This window comes from Lepisosteus platostomus, chromosome 6 (assembly GCF_059453375.1).
Source record: "Lepisosteus platostomus isolate fLepPlt1 chromosome 6, fLepPlt1.hap1, whole genome shotgun sequence".
Classification (NCBI taxonomy): Eukaryota; Metazoa; Chordata; class Actinopteri; order Semionotiformes; family Lepisosteidae; genus Lepisosteus; species Lepisosteus platostomus.
Genome location: NC_142616.1, coordinates 56,612,560 through 56,626,027, shown reverse-complemented (window position 1 = coordinate 56,626,027; position 13,468 = coordinate 56,612,560). Strand labels below are relative to the sequence as shown.

Here is a 13,468-nt window from a genome sequence, read left to right as displayed (position 1 = left end):
TAAAATAATCATACAGCATCGGCACATTTAAGGACAGCAGAATTTTCACATTCCTGGGGAATCATCATAGCTTTAATTTTGTAAGTCTAGAAACAATTTATTAAAAAGAATAAGATGATACACAATGCACAGCCAGACAATGTTTTGACAATTGAAAATGTAAAGCTGGGTGATTGATACTATTGTTTTGTAAAGAGTAGTTGATTTCACTCAACTGCTGGGTTTCTCCTCTCTTGACTCACTTTTCATTTAGCATTTCTTTTTTTGAAGCACTTATGCTTGATCATCACTTTGATCATGTGTGTTTTTGAATCATAGGATGTTATCATTGATTTAAACCTTGCATATCCTTAAAAGCTACATCTATGACTTCTCCACATATTAATGTGAAATAGGGCTTTAAAGTTTTTTAAAAAGCATGAGATTAAAGCTATCTCAAGTCTCACTGCATTTTGTTAATATGTCAGCATGTTTAAAGATTAATAGTCAGGAATAAAGACAGAAACATAAAAGCAGGGTTGCTATCAATTAAGAGGAAAACGAGTAACACTTTGAATTTAAAATCCTCATGAACTTCACATTTCTTAGCTACAGGGAACATACAGTACAACAGTCATATTCTATTTCACTCAATTTTTAATTAAGGTCTGGAAATCAAAACTGCTTCTTCTTCTCAATAATGCAGTGATCAAGTTTTACTGAATAAAAGTTACTGTGCCAACAGGTTAAACCAAGACTAAGAATACGTAATATTTCTGAATGTGACAAACTATTATATTACATTATTAGAGTACATGGCACTTTCAAAAGAAATATTCAAGGAAATTGAAAATTTCCATATAAATATTAGCTACTTTTATTCATCTTTCACATGACATCATTAAAACACATTTCTATTTAATTCCGTCATTAAGGCATTTTATTATTTATAGAAGATATTAGATTAACCAAAGGACTCAGCTATTGAATTAACATTGAAAGGGGCACATGTATTATCCACAATATAACTACACATTACTCAGGGCTGTATGGCTTTCTGCCAGACATTAATAATATATTTGTATACAATATGTGGAGGATGTGCAATAGGAAATTAGCCAGGACAACTAGTCACATATTTGTGAAAATACTAACTTTTTAGTAAGGCAACAATGAGCATGACTTGTCTTAGGCTCTAGTACAATGCCATAGAGGACTGTGTAACCAAAGCACTGAGAAAACACACACAGACAACACAAATTTCACTCAGAAGGTGATCACAGCTATCATAGAACCTAGGACCAAAAAGCTGTGAAGTTATATTTTAACTTCAGAAACAACACTGGAGATGCAATCTGGGTGTCCCTAAATTAGCAGCCCCAATTCCCAGCACCAGTACCTGAGACGATTGCACAGTTAATATCTGAATGTGAAAGTAACACTGATTTAACCATTGATTTAGTTTAGTCTGACTTTATAGACAATGGATGCTGACAGGGCACTGGGTAATGAGGATGAGGACCCTGGAACCCTTAATTGAAATGCCTGCTTCTGCAATCACAAACACAGAAAAGAATGAGAAAATTTCCTTTAGCAATTTCACTTTAATGCATTAAACAAAAGGCACAGTGAAATAAGCCAAACTTTTTTTTAACCTGACATACTGACGTACTCCTTAAATGCTAGCAGCCAGATAAAAGAAAAAAAAAACATATCTGGACAGAGAAAAAAACAGTTGAGCTTTCATTCACGCAACTGATTTATTGTTGGACCAAAGCAAAAAATGTAGCTCAAACTGGTTACAAAGTTCTTAAATAATTTTGATAGGTTTGTATAAAATAATGGAGGCTTTAAATTGAAAGAGCAATACAGTACATCGTAAGTTGAAACGGGACAAACTACAGCTGGTTCTAGCTGTACAAGGACTATGTTACAACTGCAGTGTAAGATTTTAGAAGCTACATCACCTTAAAAAGCCTGTCACTCACTTAGATCCATTTATACATTCATCCTTTTTCTAATTACTTCATCTAATTCAGGGCCGCAGGTAAGCCAGAGGCTATCCCTGTAAGCAGCAGGCACAAGGTAGGAAGCACCCAGGATGGGAAGCCAGTCCATCACAGGGCACAAAAGACACACATACCACACTCACACCAGGGCTAATTTTCCCAGGAGCCAGTTAAACTACCAGTATGTCTTTGGACTGTGGAAACTGGAGCACCCTGCGGTAACTCACACAAATTGCACGCAAATAGAACCCCAGGTCTAGTGCTGAACTTTTCACTCACTTCCAAGAGGTTACATTCCTCAGAATCGGCTGCAAGGGATTTCATCCAACAAAACTGCTCTGAAGACAAGTCTAGAAGGTTAATAAAAAGGCACATTGCGTTCCTCTCAGACAATGCTGAGTGCGGTGTCCACAAAACGTGCTCTTCTCTGCCACACTGTGGACCATTCAAGATAATGCTGTATATGCTTTGAGGACATATACTGAACCTCATTTGTTACAGCTGGAATTATATTTCTAAACATCCTGACATGCACAGTTTCAGAATCACAGGGATAAAAGAAGTCATAAGAAATATACAGAAGAAATCATAAATCTTTCCAAATAAAACATTGGGATTTCCAGGTCGTTGAGGATATTTATAACTCATTCCTGAACCAGATATGATTTTATGACGGTTACACTGCAGTACACAATATAGTCAGCAAGCACAAATTCAGTATAAATGCTTCACTTTAAATAAAGAAAAGGCGTGCTGTGATTTTTTTTGTATCTATATTTGCACAACAGGAAAAACACTAGACTATAACCTTGAGGGGCCAGTTCAGATTCAGTTCCTGAGGATAACTCAAGCAATATATCCAAAGGATTCTTAAACCTTTAAGATACTGATGGATTCAATTGAACAGTTACATATAGAAACCTTCCAAGGTTAAAGCTTAGGAAAAGAGAAACAGAAGATAATAAGCACTGTTAAAAGAACCAAATGCTTCCAAACCCCCTTCCACCAGATGTTTCTTACTTTTGAATACCATCACTTATCTACAGTTCTGACATCTCCTTCCTTCAGAGTGTTCTTTTATGTCACTAAGCATTCTGGTCAAAGCATATACTGTATAAGTACTGGCCAAAAAACATTTTTTTCCGAGCCCAGCCTCTAAGGTTGTTGAGCTTCTCTCTCCTCCTGCAATCTCTGTGCCACACGGCAGGCAATCTTCTGAATGTCCTTCTCTACACTGGGCCAATCCTCTAGATCTTCATGGAGACTCCTTGCGATCTCCAGCTTCCTAAAGTCTTCAGGCCTCACAAGACGGCGGATTATCTGTAAGCACCTTTCTTTTAGAGTGAAGACTGCAAGTGTTAAAAAAAAAAACTTGTTAGAAACCACAACTGCACAAAGAACATATGATATCACAACAACACCCAGAAAACTTTTGTGTACTATTTGGTCCTTTATTCGCAATAAATAATATGAACCACTTAAAAAAAAATAGACCCATCAGATCATTAGTACAAGAAAATCTCACAGCCTGTACTACTCAGAACTGCATATTAGGCTAATTTCTAAAAATTGTCCACCTCATAAACTAAAGTAAAATTCATTAAAATGAACATACGCACCAGGTAGTGTGATATTTACAAAAGACGGCTGGGAATGTTCCTGGGGTTTTGGAAGAAACAACTCTTTTCCGTTCACAATGAGTGGCTCATCTGTTTCTGCGTCTCTGAACATCCAAGGATGCCCTAAAGAGAAATAAACCATATTTAGCTAGCTGCATGTATATGCTGAGCTAATCCAAAATATATATTCACAATATTTAACATCAATACATATCTAATGCAACTGCCCCCATATCTAATTTCGACCGTAAAGCCTCCTTCACGCACAAGGCTCAAAGTTTTATAACACTCCAATAAAAAAGCGTAGACTACTTTCGCAGGTTAAGAAAGAAATGGGAACAACCTTACATTTGCAAATTTTCTCAAATTGGCTATGTTTTTTAATGCGATTCAAAACTCTCATTAGAATCGGAGAGAACTTCAGGATTTAAATTAGAGAACACATCACCCAGATGCTAAAAAGTGAAGCCGTTATGCACCGCTCACCTACATACGTCGTCATTCGTCTCCCTGTTCCTGGTTGTATGTTTTCGTAAGGATGAGCCTTCCCTCTGTAATTGATCCACACGGGTCGGACAACTCGTGGGCTCCGGTTACAAAATACCACATTGGAGCGTATCCGAGTATCCAAAGATCTCACCAAAGGGCGGTGATCAGTGTCTTCTTCGGGGGCGTCTTGGGGCATTATCAATCAATAACGAAGTAAAACCCGAGATAGTCTGACAGTCATTGGCAATGCTAGGTTTAACCTAGCGCGATATTTAACAACAAAGAGAAGTACTGCACAATACTTCAATAACTGGTAAAACAAAACATAGAACGAACACGATTGTCTCCTTCTACACAAAGTTTTATAAAATAAGTTTTCTTTACTTCGTATGCTGCAGCTATGCGCATGCACACACCAATCGCTCCAGAAAAGGGGAACTATTTGTCTATGCGACGTACACAAAATGCTTTGTTGTATTAAAGTTTTGCAAATATTTATCAGTTCAATTCACCAAACCAGCTTGTTTTGCTAAACCAAGAGTAGTACGCCACCCACCCAATCTCTCTCTTTCTCTAAATGTTATTGTCAACGCAATTTCCTGTAACGTTTCCGGAAAATCCGCCCTAAGGCTGAAGATTCTCTTCAGTAATTGGATAACAGAGCCGTCGCTCACACAGTACTCTCAAGAAATACTACAATTGCCATAGTACAGTGCGTGTAATACGTCCACTGCGGGAGGAAGTGAATGAGTCGTGCTATGGATATGACGAGTTGAAATTAGTGCTTTTGAACAGTTTTCAGCAGGTCAGTATTTAAAGACGTTGTGTAGGGGAGATACATTTCCATCTTGAGTAAACGTATTTGTTAAATCGTTAAATACCCGAAGAGTAGTAAAGGGTTGCAAATGCATGCCTTGGATTTGTATTTATGGAAGTACGTCATTTTATCACAATAGGTTTATTATTAGAAATAAAATATTTTTGCTCAGTTTGACGAGAAACTCAATACTGATAAAATTAGCAACCTTTAAATAGTGTAGGATCTGAATATCGCATATTTAGTAAGCCAAGATCCTGGCGAAATGTACTTCTGCACGTGTAATTGGTCATTCTTAAATCGTGTCTGTCATGACTTGGATCATGTGATTTAAAAAATAATAATTTAGTAAATACGTACATTAGGACTAATTCCGTAAATTACACGGTATTGGTATTTTAATTTTGCTAGTAAACAATTTAACTGAACAAACCACCTGCTTATATGGTGGAAATGAGATTTTGAAGTTGGTAAAAGATGAATCATTTAAAGGTAACCTATAAAACGTACTGTGTATCGGCTTACTTTCCAGAAGTACGTTTTGGCCACCCCTATTTAAATATAAGCCTACACTACAGCCATGGTTTCCATCCCTGGTCCTGGAGGAACACAGTCTTCTGGTTATGTAGATAGCTGAGCTCTACATCCATCCACCCATTTTCTAACCACATTTTCAAAATCAGGGTTGCTGTGGAGCTGGAGCCAATTTCAGCAAACATCTCCACAGCCATCTGATGACTTAGTTGTTCTGCTTGCTTGCTTAGATGTTTATTTAACTTGACTTCTTCGGTTAGTTTTGAGTATCCAAAAATGGTTTCTAGCAACTTCAGCCACTGTACATAACATTTCACAGCCTGTCCTCAACTTGCTTATTGTTATTTCTAACTAAATGGTTTTTGCTAGAATTGACAATGAACAATACAGGTAATGAATTACACTACATTAGACACCCACATGGAGTGTTTTATTTATTCCTTCTGAGAGGTCCAGTTGGCTGCATTTCTGGCAACATACTTGAATGATGACAGTTGTGACACTCAGACATTTTTACAGGGTATATACCAATTCCAAATTCTAGGTCTCTTTAAAGAACCAGCAGCTCAGGAGCTGGGAAAAGCTATTAAAGCACTTGATCAATTAATTCAATAATGAGCTCAATTTAGTTGCTATGAAACCAGCTGGATTAAAAACCTGCCAGAATTAGGGATTAACTATAGGTTTGTCACTCTTCCTCACAAGAACCTCCTGTGCTTTCATTTATTTTATATATATTTTAAACCTTTCTCTCTCTTTTGAATCCATTAAACACCTTAAGGATGTATAGACAACATAGTTGTTTTAAGAAAATGTTGAAGTAGCTGGATTGCATTGTCGCATACATTTTATCTTGAACAGCTAGAATGCCAATATATGATTTGATCATTCTGGAGATTTTCCGTTACTCAGTTTTAAATTTGTGCTGAATACTATTTTTTCTCCCAAATTTCTCCTTTCTTTTAGATGTGGAGGCAAGTAATTCTGAGCACAGCCATAGTTGGTAGAGTTTCTCTGAGTTGGAGTTACAGAAGCCTTTTCACCATGCAGCTGAAAACAAAAGACTTTCAGTCATTATTCACAGATGGGCTGAAAGGCATAGCAGGTATGCTATTCATGTAATGCTGCTAAGTTTTGATTAGTAATTCTAATTTTAAATTTGGGTCATCAAAGTGGAGTTGTTTTTTAGCATTGCTGGCTTGCAATACAGTTGCCCAGGGTTCAGTTCCTGGGGTGATATGTGTTTGACGTTTGCGTGTTCTCCCCCACGTTCTCTGGGTGCTCTGGTTTCCACAGTTCTTAAACATACTGTTAGGTTTTTAAGTGGCTTCTGTGTAAATTGGCCCTGTTGTGAGTGTGTGTGTGTTTGTGTCTTTGTGTGCCCTGCAGTGGACTGGCATCCTGTCTGGGGTGCCTCCAGTCTTTCGCCCTTTGCTTGCTGTTGAGCTCTAAAGCTCTGGGCTACTGTGACCCTGAACTGGATAAGGGGTTATTAAAAGTGATGTAATAATGTGTTTTTAAAGTTGCCTGTCTTCTTGGTGATTTAATCTGAATTATGTTCCTGTATTTCACATGATGAACTGCTGTCTGCTTTACTATTCTCTATTTTCTTGTTTCTCCAGAGATGTTTGAGAAGAACAAGTATGAGCTGAGAATAGCAGGGGGTGCCGTGCGAGATCTCTTGTCTGGAAAACAGCCCGAGGATGTGGACTTTGCCACCACAGCCACCCCTGATGAGATGAAAAGCATGTTTCAGGCAGCAGGCATCAGAATGATCAACACTAATGGAGAGAAGCATGGTACCATAACAGCAAGGGTCAGCTTTGTTTGATCTTTTAACACAGAAACTGTCAGCTTGAGTCTGTAGTGAAAGAAAGAATGTCCTTTTTGAGGAGAACTCTTAACTGTGCAGGTTCTTTTGTAAAATCTGTGGAATCATAATTTGACCTGCCGTAAGGTTTGCGTATGGTTTAGATTGCCCAGTAAGTAACTATTTTCAAGTACTGGACTTGATTCAAGCCAAAATAAATAAAGACAAAGTATTAGTGCAAGACTACTTATACTAATAAGATTACTTCATATATTGGTTATATTCCAGCAGAGAGTTGAGCCACATTAATAAACTATAGTACTTGTACATGATGGGCATACATGAGGAGCAGATTTATTTAGGACATAAATCAAAATGCTCTTCCTTCTGCAAAATGCATGGAGTCAGAAATAGACTGCCTAGCCCACATTTTAAAACTGACAATCTGGTATCATTCAAAAAGTTGGCTGAGATTTCAGGGGTTGATGAGCTCGTAGGAGCCAAATAAACAAGATGGAATGAATGGATGAATGGCTCCCTCATATTTCTGACCCTTTTCTTTAAAGATAGAGCTCTGAAACTAAAGTCGGATCACTCCCAACATGAAGCTTATTGGCTCAGCTGTTACAACAGAGTTAAGGTGCGCGTCTATGTTTTCCAGCTGCACAATCAGAATTTTGAAGTAACCACGTTGCGGCTTGATGTTGTGACTGATGGAAGGCATGCAGAGGTGGAGTTTACCACCGACTGGCAGAAAGATGCAGAGCGCAGGGACCTCACCATCAATTCCATGTTTTTAGGTAAAGGCTTTTCCATTTCCTCTTTGCCTAGTTGCCTAACTGATACCTTAATTGAAGAAGCAATGTGCTTAAAATATCTTTTAAGGGCTTTCTGTTGGAAAATGGCTGCAGTGGAGCAAATTAAGCTGTTTAAATAACAGACATCAGTTGGAGAACCCACGATTTATAGTTTGTCATCCTTTTATGTAAAAGCAATCTCTAACCAGTGGCTCTTGCGTTACCCAGCTGAAAGAGTGAAAATATTTAAAGAGGATTAATCTTGTGAGAAATCTAACCTGTGGCCTGATTTTACCACAAGTGTGTTTTCTTGGTGTCTTATTTGGGCTTAGATTTACTTTCTGCTTTTCATGAAATTAGAAGAATCCAATTACAACTGCTTGCCATAGTCAGCATTCTATTTCCCAGTTGACAACACATTCTCTTTCTATTTATTATTTGATTAGTCTGTTAGTTGTATCCATTCAACATGCAAACCTCCCAAAAAGATGTTTTTTTGAGACCAAACATGTTTTTTTTAGACCAAACATCTTTTTGTCCAAAGAAAAACAACAACAACAGAATATTTAATCTGAAGAGTTAATCACTTGAACAGCGTTTTATTCCAAAGCTATTTCTTCATTGTAGTGCCAGATAATGAATAAAATCTGTAATATTTACAATAATTATGTTTGCATGTAGTGTCTATAGCTAGGATTTTTTTCTTTTTTACATCAAAGCCTGCTGCATGGTACTTCTCCACTTCATTTGTAGCAACCTTGCCTGTAGAGTATCTCTCATTTATCTCTTACTCACCATTTGCCTCATAATCATAGTGATTGAAATCAAGTTTAAATAAAGAAAACCTGATGTTCCAAGTTCATTAGAAATATCTGGAAAGGTCATTAATTTTTTTTTTGTTCACTGGTTTCAACTCAGTGTGTACGTTTGTTCTGTCTGATAAATAACACCATTGATTTCCAATAAAAGACACTGAGCCAAGCCAGCTTCAGGTGTCTGCTTTGTTAACTTGGGCTCTGTTGTACTTTGCTAGGATTAGATGGAACCCTGTATGATTACTTTAATGGATACGAAGACCTCAAGAACAGAAAGGTCAAGTTTGTGGGAGATGCATCCCAGAGGATCCAGGAGGATTACTTAAGAATTCTCCGATATTTCAGGTTGGTGCAAAATTACAATTTGTCTCGGAGGCATACACATCTATAGTGTACTGCCAAGCCTCTCAAGATAGAATTATGAGATTTTAAATGTATATACAATACGGATAAGCTATTTAAAAGAAATCTGTGTTAGGAGGCTTTGCTTTCTTTATTTTAATGCCTTGAGTGCTAAAAAAGTGAGTGCTGACTTTAATCACATAGAACACTAACCACAGCCAGCTTGCTGAGGATTTTCATGGCCGTCATTCCATGTGACGTCTCTTGATTTATCCGGCTGCAGATTTTATGGGAAAGTGGCAGAGGAGCCTGGAGATCATGACGCGGAGACACTGAAGGCAATAAAAGAGCATGCCAAGGGCCTGGCTGCCATCTCTGGGGAGAGGATTTGGGTCGAATTGAAAAAGACTTTGATGGGCAACCATGCTGCTCATTTACTCTTCCTTATTTATGACCTTGAAGTTGCCCAGTACATTGGTAAGGGGAATCATCCAGTACAGTAGTGTCTGTGCCACTCAGTGTTCACTCTACTTCAGTAGTTGCCAACCCTGGTCCTGTAGGAACACACCGAGTCAGCTTATTAACATTACAGCTGGGCTCTAAATCATCTGCACTAATTGATCATTTAAATCTGCTTTCTTGCTTAGACTTCTTTGGTCAATCCTCAGTGTCGGAAAATACATTTCTTCAAAGCTTCTGTTTCTAGGGACTTCAGCATACAGTCTTAATAGTGGCAGGCTTCTCCTCAGGTTACTGGTATTTTCTGTCTAAACAGCTCTTACTAGTTGATGAATTGATGATGAACATAAATGGAAAAGATACTGAAACATACCCACAGTGAGCATTTTTTTTTCCTCCTCTAGGTGTCTTAGTGGTTACATTTTAGGCAACACATGTTTAAGGACAGCTCAGAAATTTGACCTTTTCAAAGCTGAAAGCAAATTTACAGATATAACTCAAATATAAATCTGAAATTAAGAACTTGGCTGGATCAGATACTAGAAGACGCAGTGTTTGGAGTCACTGCTAGAGTTTTCACTTCCTTGTTGTCTCTTTACATAATATCTTTGTACATTTGAAAGTTTTCTTGTGGCCACTAAGTGCCAGGAAACATCCAGATGTGAATTTCCCAAAAGAGAGCAAATTATTTAATTTTTTGGTTGTTATTTTTTTACTTTCTCCTTCCCCGTACAAAACTGGCATCTCTAATATTATTCCTTTGAAATGTTAAGGGTTAGATAGTGTCCCCTGATGCCATTGCTTTAGTGTCCCAGTCTTTTCCACCTAAAGAAATTGAGTAGACAAGGATATGCTGGATTACGAGAGCATTATACTTTATCATGAGCTCAGCATGTGTTACCAAATCTTGCACTTTCCATCAAGACTTTTTTTTCCCAACTACATTATAATTAGACCTTAGGCATCTTACTAGCTCATGCTTACTAGTTTAACACTGAGTAAAGAAACCTAGAGTCCAGGCCTCAGTTGCTAAACGACGCACTGCTGCCTATGTGTTGCTTTAGCTGGTTTGCTCTTTCAGGGTTACCCGTGGAAGGCAATTTAGAAGAGCTGGACCGAGTGTGGAATCATGCCCATCGGTGGTCTCCGAAGCCCATGACTGTCCTGTCTGCACTATTCAGGGACACACATGATGTGGACAGGCTTGACCTCAGGTTAAAGATCTCAAAAGAGGAGAAAACCCTGGGATTCTTTCTGGTGAAGTACAGGAGAGATTTGTTGAAGGCATCGGATGAATTGAAGCCTTACACAGACTTCATTATAGATGTAAGTTTCATCTCTTTGTTTGCCTACCCCTTTTTTAATCATATTGATGTAACAATTAAAGCCTTCAGTCAGAAGCATATCCTGTTCCAATAAAATGTGGGAAGTAGAGCAAAAAACAAATGTTAGCATTTGTTCCTAGAGGATAAAATTAGAATTTTCACATTTACCATTTAACATTAGCACTTAGCTGTTATGACCTTGTTAATGAAAGAACTGATTCTAATGCAACATTAGTAGTGTCTATACAACAGTAGCAAATGAGTTGCATTGTTTTGACCCAATAGCCCTTTTAATGTAGGTTTGCCCTTTGAGGGCTTACATCTTTTAACAGTTATATGAAAATATTTGGAGAAATTATGATACTTAATGTGTAGATTTTAATATATGATATATTCTAATGATTTTCTTTTAAAATGAGCACCAACAAGAAAAGTAATTTGTATCCCATCATGTACTTCATTAGTTTTAGTGCTTCAATTAGTGTAATGAAGATGGACTTAATAGGTAGATAATTAGGAAAAATTATTGCATTTTTCATGCTTTTTTCTTGCATTTACAGTATATATATTTAGGTTTTTCAAACAGTTTTCATACAGCGGTACTAAGTATGTTTGCTAAATCAGAAGGATGTACAATATTTCTCAACCACGTAATGTCAGATATGAGTTTTTGTCTCCATTCATGATGTTGTCTTTAAATCCCAGTCTAGGGAGCCAGATGCACAGAGCAAGGTCTGTGAGCTCCTGAAGTACCAGGGAGAGGGAAAGTTGTTGGCTGAAATGAAAAAATGGTCAATTCCTCGCTTTCCAGTCAGTGGCCATGACCTGCGGAAAATGGGTATGTCTTCAGGCAAGGAGATAGGGACAACAATACAGTCACTGAGGGAAATGTGGAAAAAGAGCCACTATCGAATGAACAAGGAAGAGCTACTGAACAGTGTCAAGAAATTATGAACAGGCAAGCTTTCCTTGTGTGCTCCTCTTCAAACTTAAGACAGCAATTGGAAACTGCTCTTGTCTGACTTGACCTGCCACTGACGCATGTGTGCATATTGGAAGTCAAAGCCTAAAGGAGCTGCTCACGTGACGATACAGGAAAATCATTCACTGTATGATAGCGTGAAATGAAAAAAAGTTGTTAGCAGATTCTAGAGTAAATTTTTTTTGTGTGTTTAAATGGCTTGCAAGATTTGAGAACTTCTTTTAGGATTGTTCCATGTCATAAACAAATGTATATAGTGAAACCTGGTGAATGGAATGTAAGTCTCTCCATGAAGCACCTGGTTTGTTCATGTGTTACAATAATACAGATTTTTTTTGTTTCCACGAATGTACAAGATCTTTAACCACTGTTGCCTTCCCCCCAAGAGTATTCAAAGGTAATAAAAGCTAAAGCAGTGTGATTTTTCAGTTATTTTTCTGACCTGTCCATTTGCTTAATTTTAAGGTGAGAATAAGCTTTGCTCCTGTTATCCCTCTTATGTTGTAAACTACATTAGTTCATCAGCATTCCGGCGGCACAATCCTGTCAAGCAAATGGGAATTACAAGGGCATTGTTTCACATAGCTTTCTGTATCAAAGGATCGGTTACTTAACTTTTTTTTTTGGCCTGGTGCCCTGTCCTGTCCTGCAGCCAGTCATTGTTATTTTCAGAAAGAGGCATGCTTCAAAAAATGTAGAATTGGATCAGGTAAAAGTTGGTAAGACCATTGCAGAATTCACACACACGGGACCAATTTTGAGACTACACTTAATCTAGCCAGCACATCTGTGAAATTTGGGTGGAAGGCAGAGCACCCAGGGAAAACTGATTGTATAATTGGCAAATTTCACCACAGACTGGATTCAAACCCAGGACCAAAAAAATAATGAGGCAGCAGCATAAAATCCCTTAGCACCTCACAGTAACATTCTTGAACTTTCTGAACTTTACTTCTTGATGAAGCATCCATCTAAAGTGTGTCTTCATAACCTGGTGTCTGAACAGAAAAGTGTGAGTTACCATCCTTTTTTTTGCTTTAAAAGTAAACCACAAGTTTAAAACAGAAACTTTGAATGAGATTTCTTAGAGGTTCTCTGTGAATTTTAGAACTAAAAGGTCTAGCCACTAGGCCAGATATTTGTAATTATAATGCTTAAATCTATACATTTTCCATTTTCTGTGATTTAATTCCTGTGAAAAAAACTAATCTAACATTGAAACATCTGCAGACTTTTACTAAATTGAAGGTGGGAGCACCAAAATATTAATGGGTGTCATCTTCATACTAATGAACTTATACTGAGCCTAGTGTAAAACTGAGTTGTCTTTGTACAGACAGGTAAAATCAACATACTGTATATGCATTGAATTCTGTCCATTAAACACTTTTGAAACCAGTCAACTACCCTATTGCTTAATTCATGGTCTACTCTGGCAACAGCTTTTGGAAGATTAATACAAATAGAAGAACAAAGCTGTGTATTTAGAAG

At 37.6% G+C, this 13,468-nt stretch overlaps 2 protein-coding genes across 2 annotated transcripts; one reads left to right on the top strand and one right to left on the bottom strand.

Moving 5' to 3' along the window:
• Positions 1 to 1,563: 1,563 nt before the first annotated feature.
• On the bottom strand, positions 1,564 to 4,659 carry vhl (von Hippel-Lindau tumor suppressor). The gene is made up of 3 exons (XM_088636474.1): positions 4,094 to 4,659; positions 3,608 to 3,730; positions 1,564 to 3,337 (listed from the first exon to the last, which is right to left on the bottom strand). Exons 1-3 carry the CDS (start codon positions 4,290 to 4,292, stop codon positions 3,144 to 3,146), a joined length of 516 nt encoding a protein of 171 aa, XP_088492600.1. The 5' UTR covers positions 4,293 to 4,659; the 3' UTR covers positions 1,564 to 3,143.
• A 101-nt stretch (positions 4,660 to 4,760) lies between these two features.
• Positions 4,761 to 12,396, top strand: trnt1 (tRNA nucleotidyl transferase, CCA-adding, 1). Its single transcript, XM_088636471.1, has 8 exons — positions 4,761 to 4,901; positions 6,414 to 6,552; positions 7,070 to 7,263; positions 7,919 to 8,057; positions 9,088 to 9,214; positions 9,495 to 9,688; positions 10,752 to 10,996; positions 11,701 to 12,396. The coding sequence occupies exons 2-8, from the start codon at positions 6,414 to 6,416 to the stop codon at positions 11,947 to 11,949; spliced, it is 1,287 nt and encodes a 428-aa protein (XP_088492597.1). The 5' UTR covers positions 4,761 to 4,901; the 3' UTR covers positions 11,950 to 12,396.
• The last annotated feature ends 1,072 nt before the right edge of the window (positions 12,397 to 13,468 follow it).

What these genes read in the sequence shown, in the direction of transcription:
- vhl (XM_088636474.1), bottom strand. Translation starts at nt 4,292, where the DNA reads ATGCCCCAAGACGCCCCCGAAGAAGACACTGATCACCGCCCTTTGGTG. An exon ending in ACGAATGACGACGTATGTAG is followed by an intron (nt 3,731 to 4,093) that starts GTGAGCGGTGCA and finishes ATTTCTCTTTAG; the next exon opens with GGCATCCTTGGATGTTCAGA. An exon ending in TGTAAATATCACACTACCTG is followed by an intron (nt 3,338 to 3,607) that starts GTGCGTATGTTC and finishes TAACACTTGCAG; the next exon opens with TCTTCACTCTAAAAGAAAGG.
- trnt1 (XM_088636471.1), top strand. Translation starts at nt 6,414, where the DNA reads ATGTGGAGGCAAGTAATTCTGAGCACAGCCATAGTTGGTAGAGTTTCT. An exon ending in ATGGTACCATAACAGCAAGG is followed by an intron (nt 7,264 to 7,918) that starts GTCAGCTTTGTT and finishes TATGTTTTCCAG; the next exon opens with CTGCACAATCAGAATTTTGA. An exon ending in TGAAGTTGCCCAGTACATTG is followed by an intron (nt 9,689 to 10,751) that starts GTAAGGGGAATC and finishes TTGCTCTTTCAG; the next exon opens with GGTTACCCGTGGAAGGCAAT.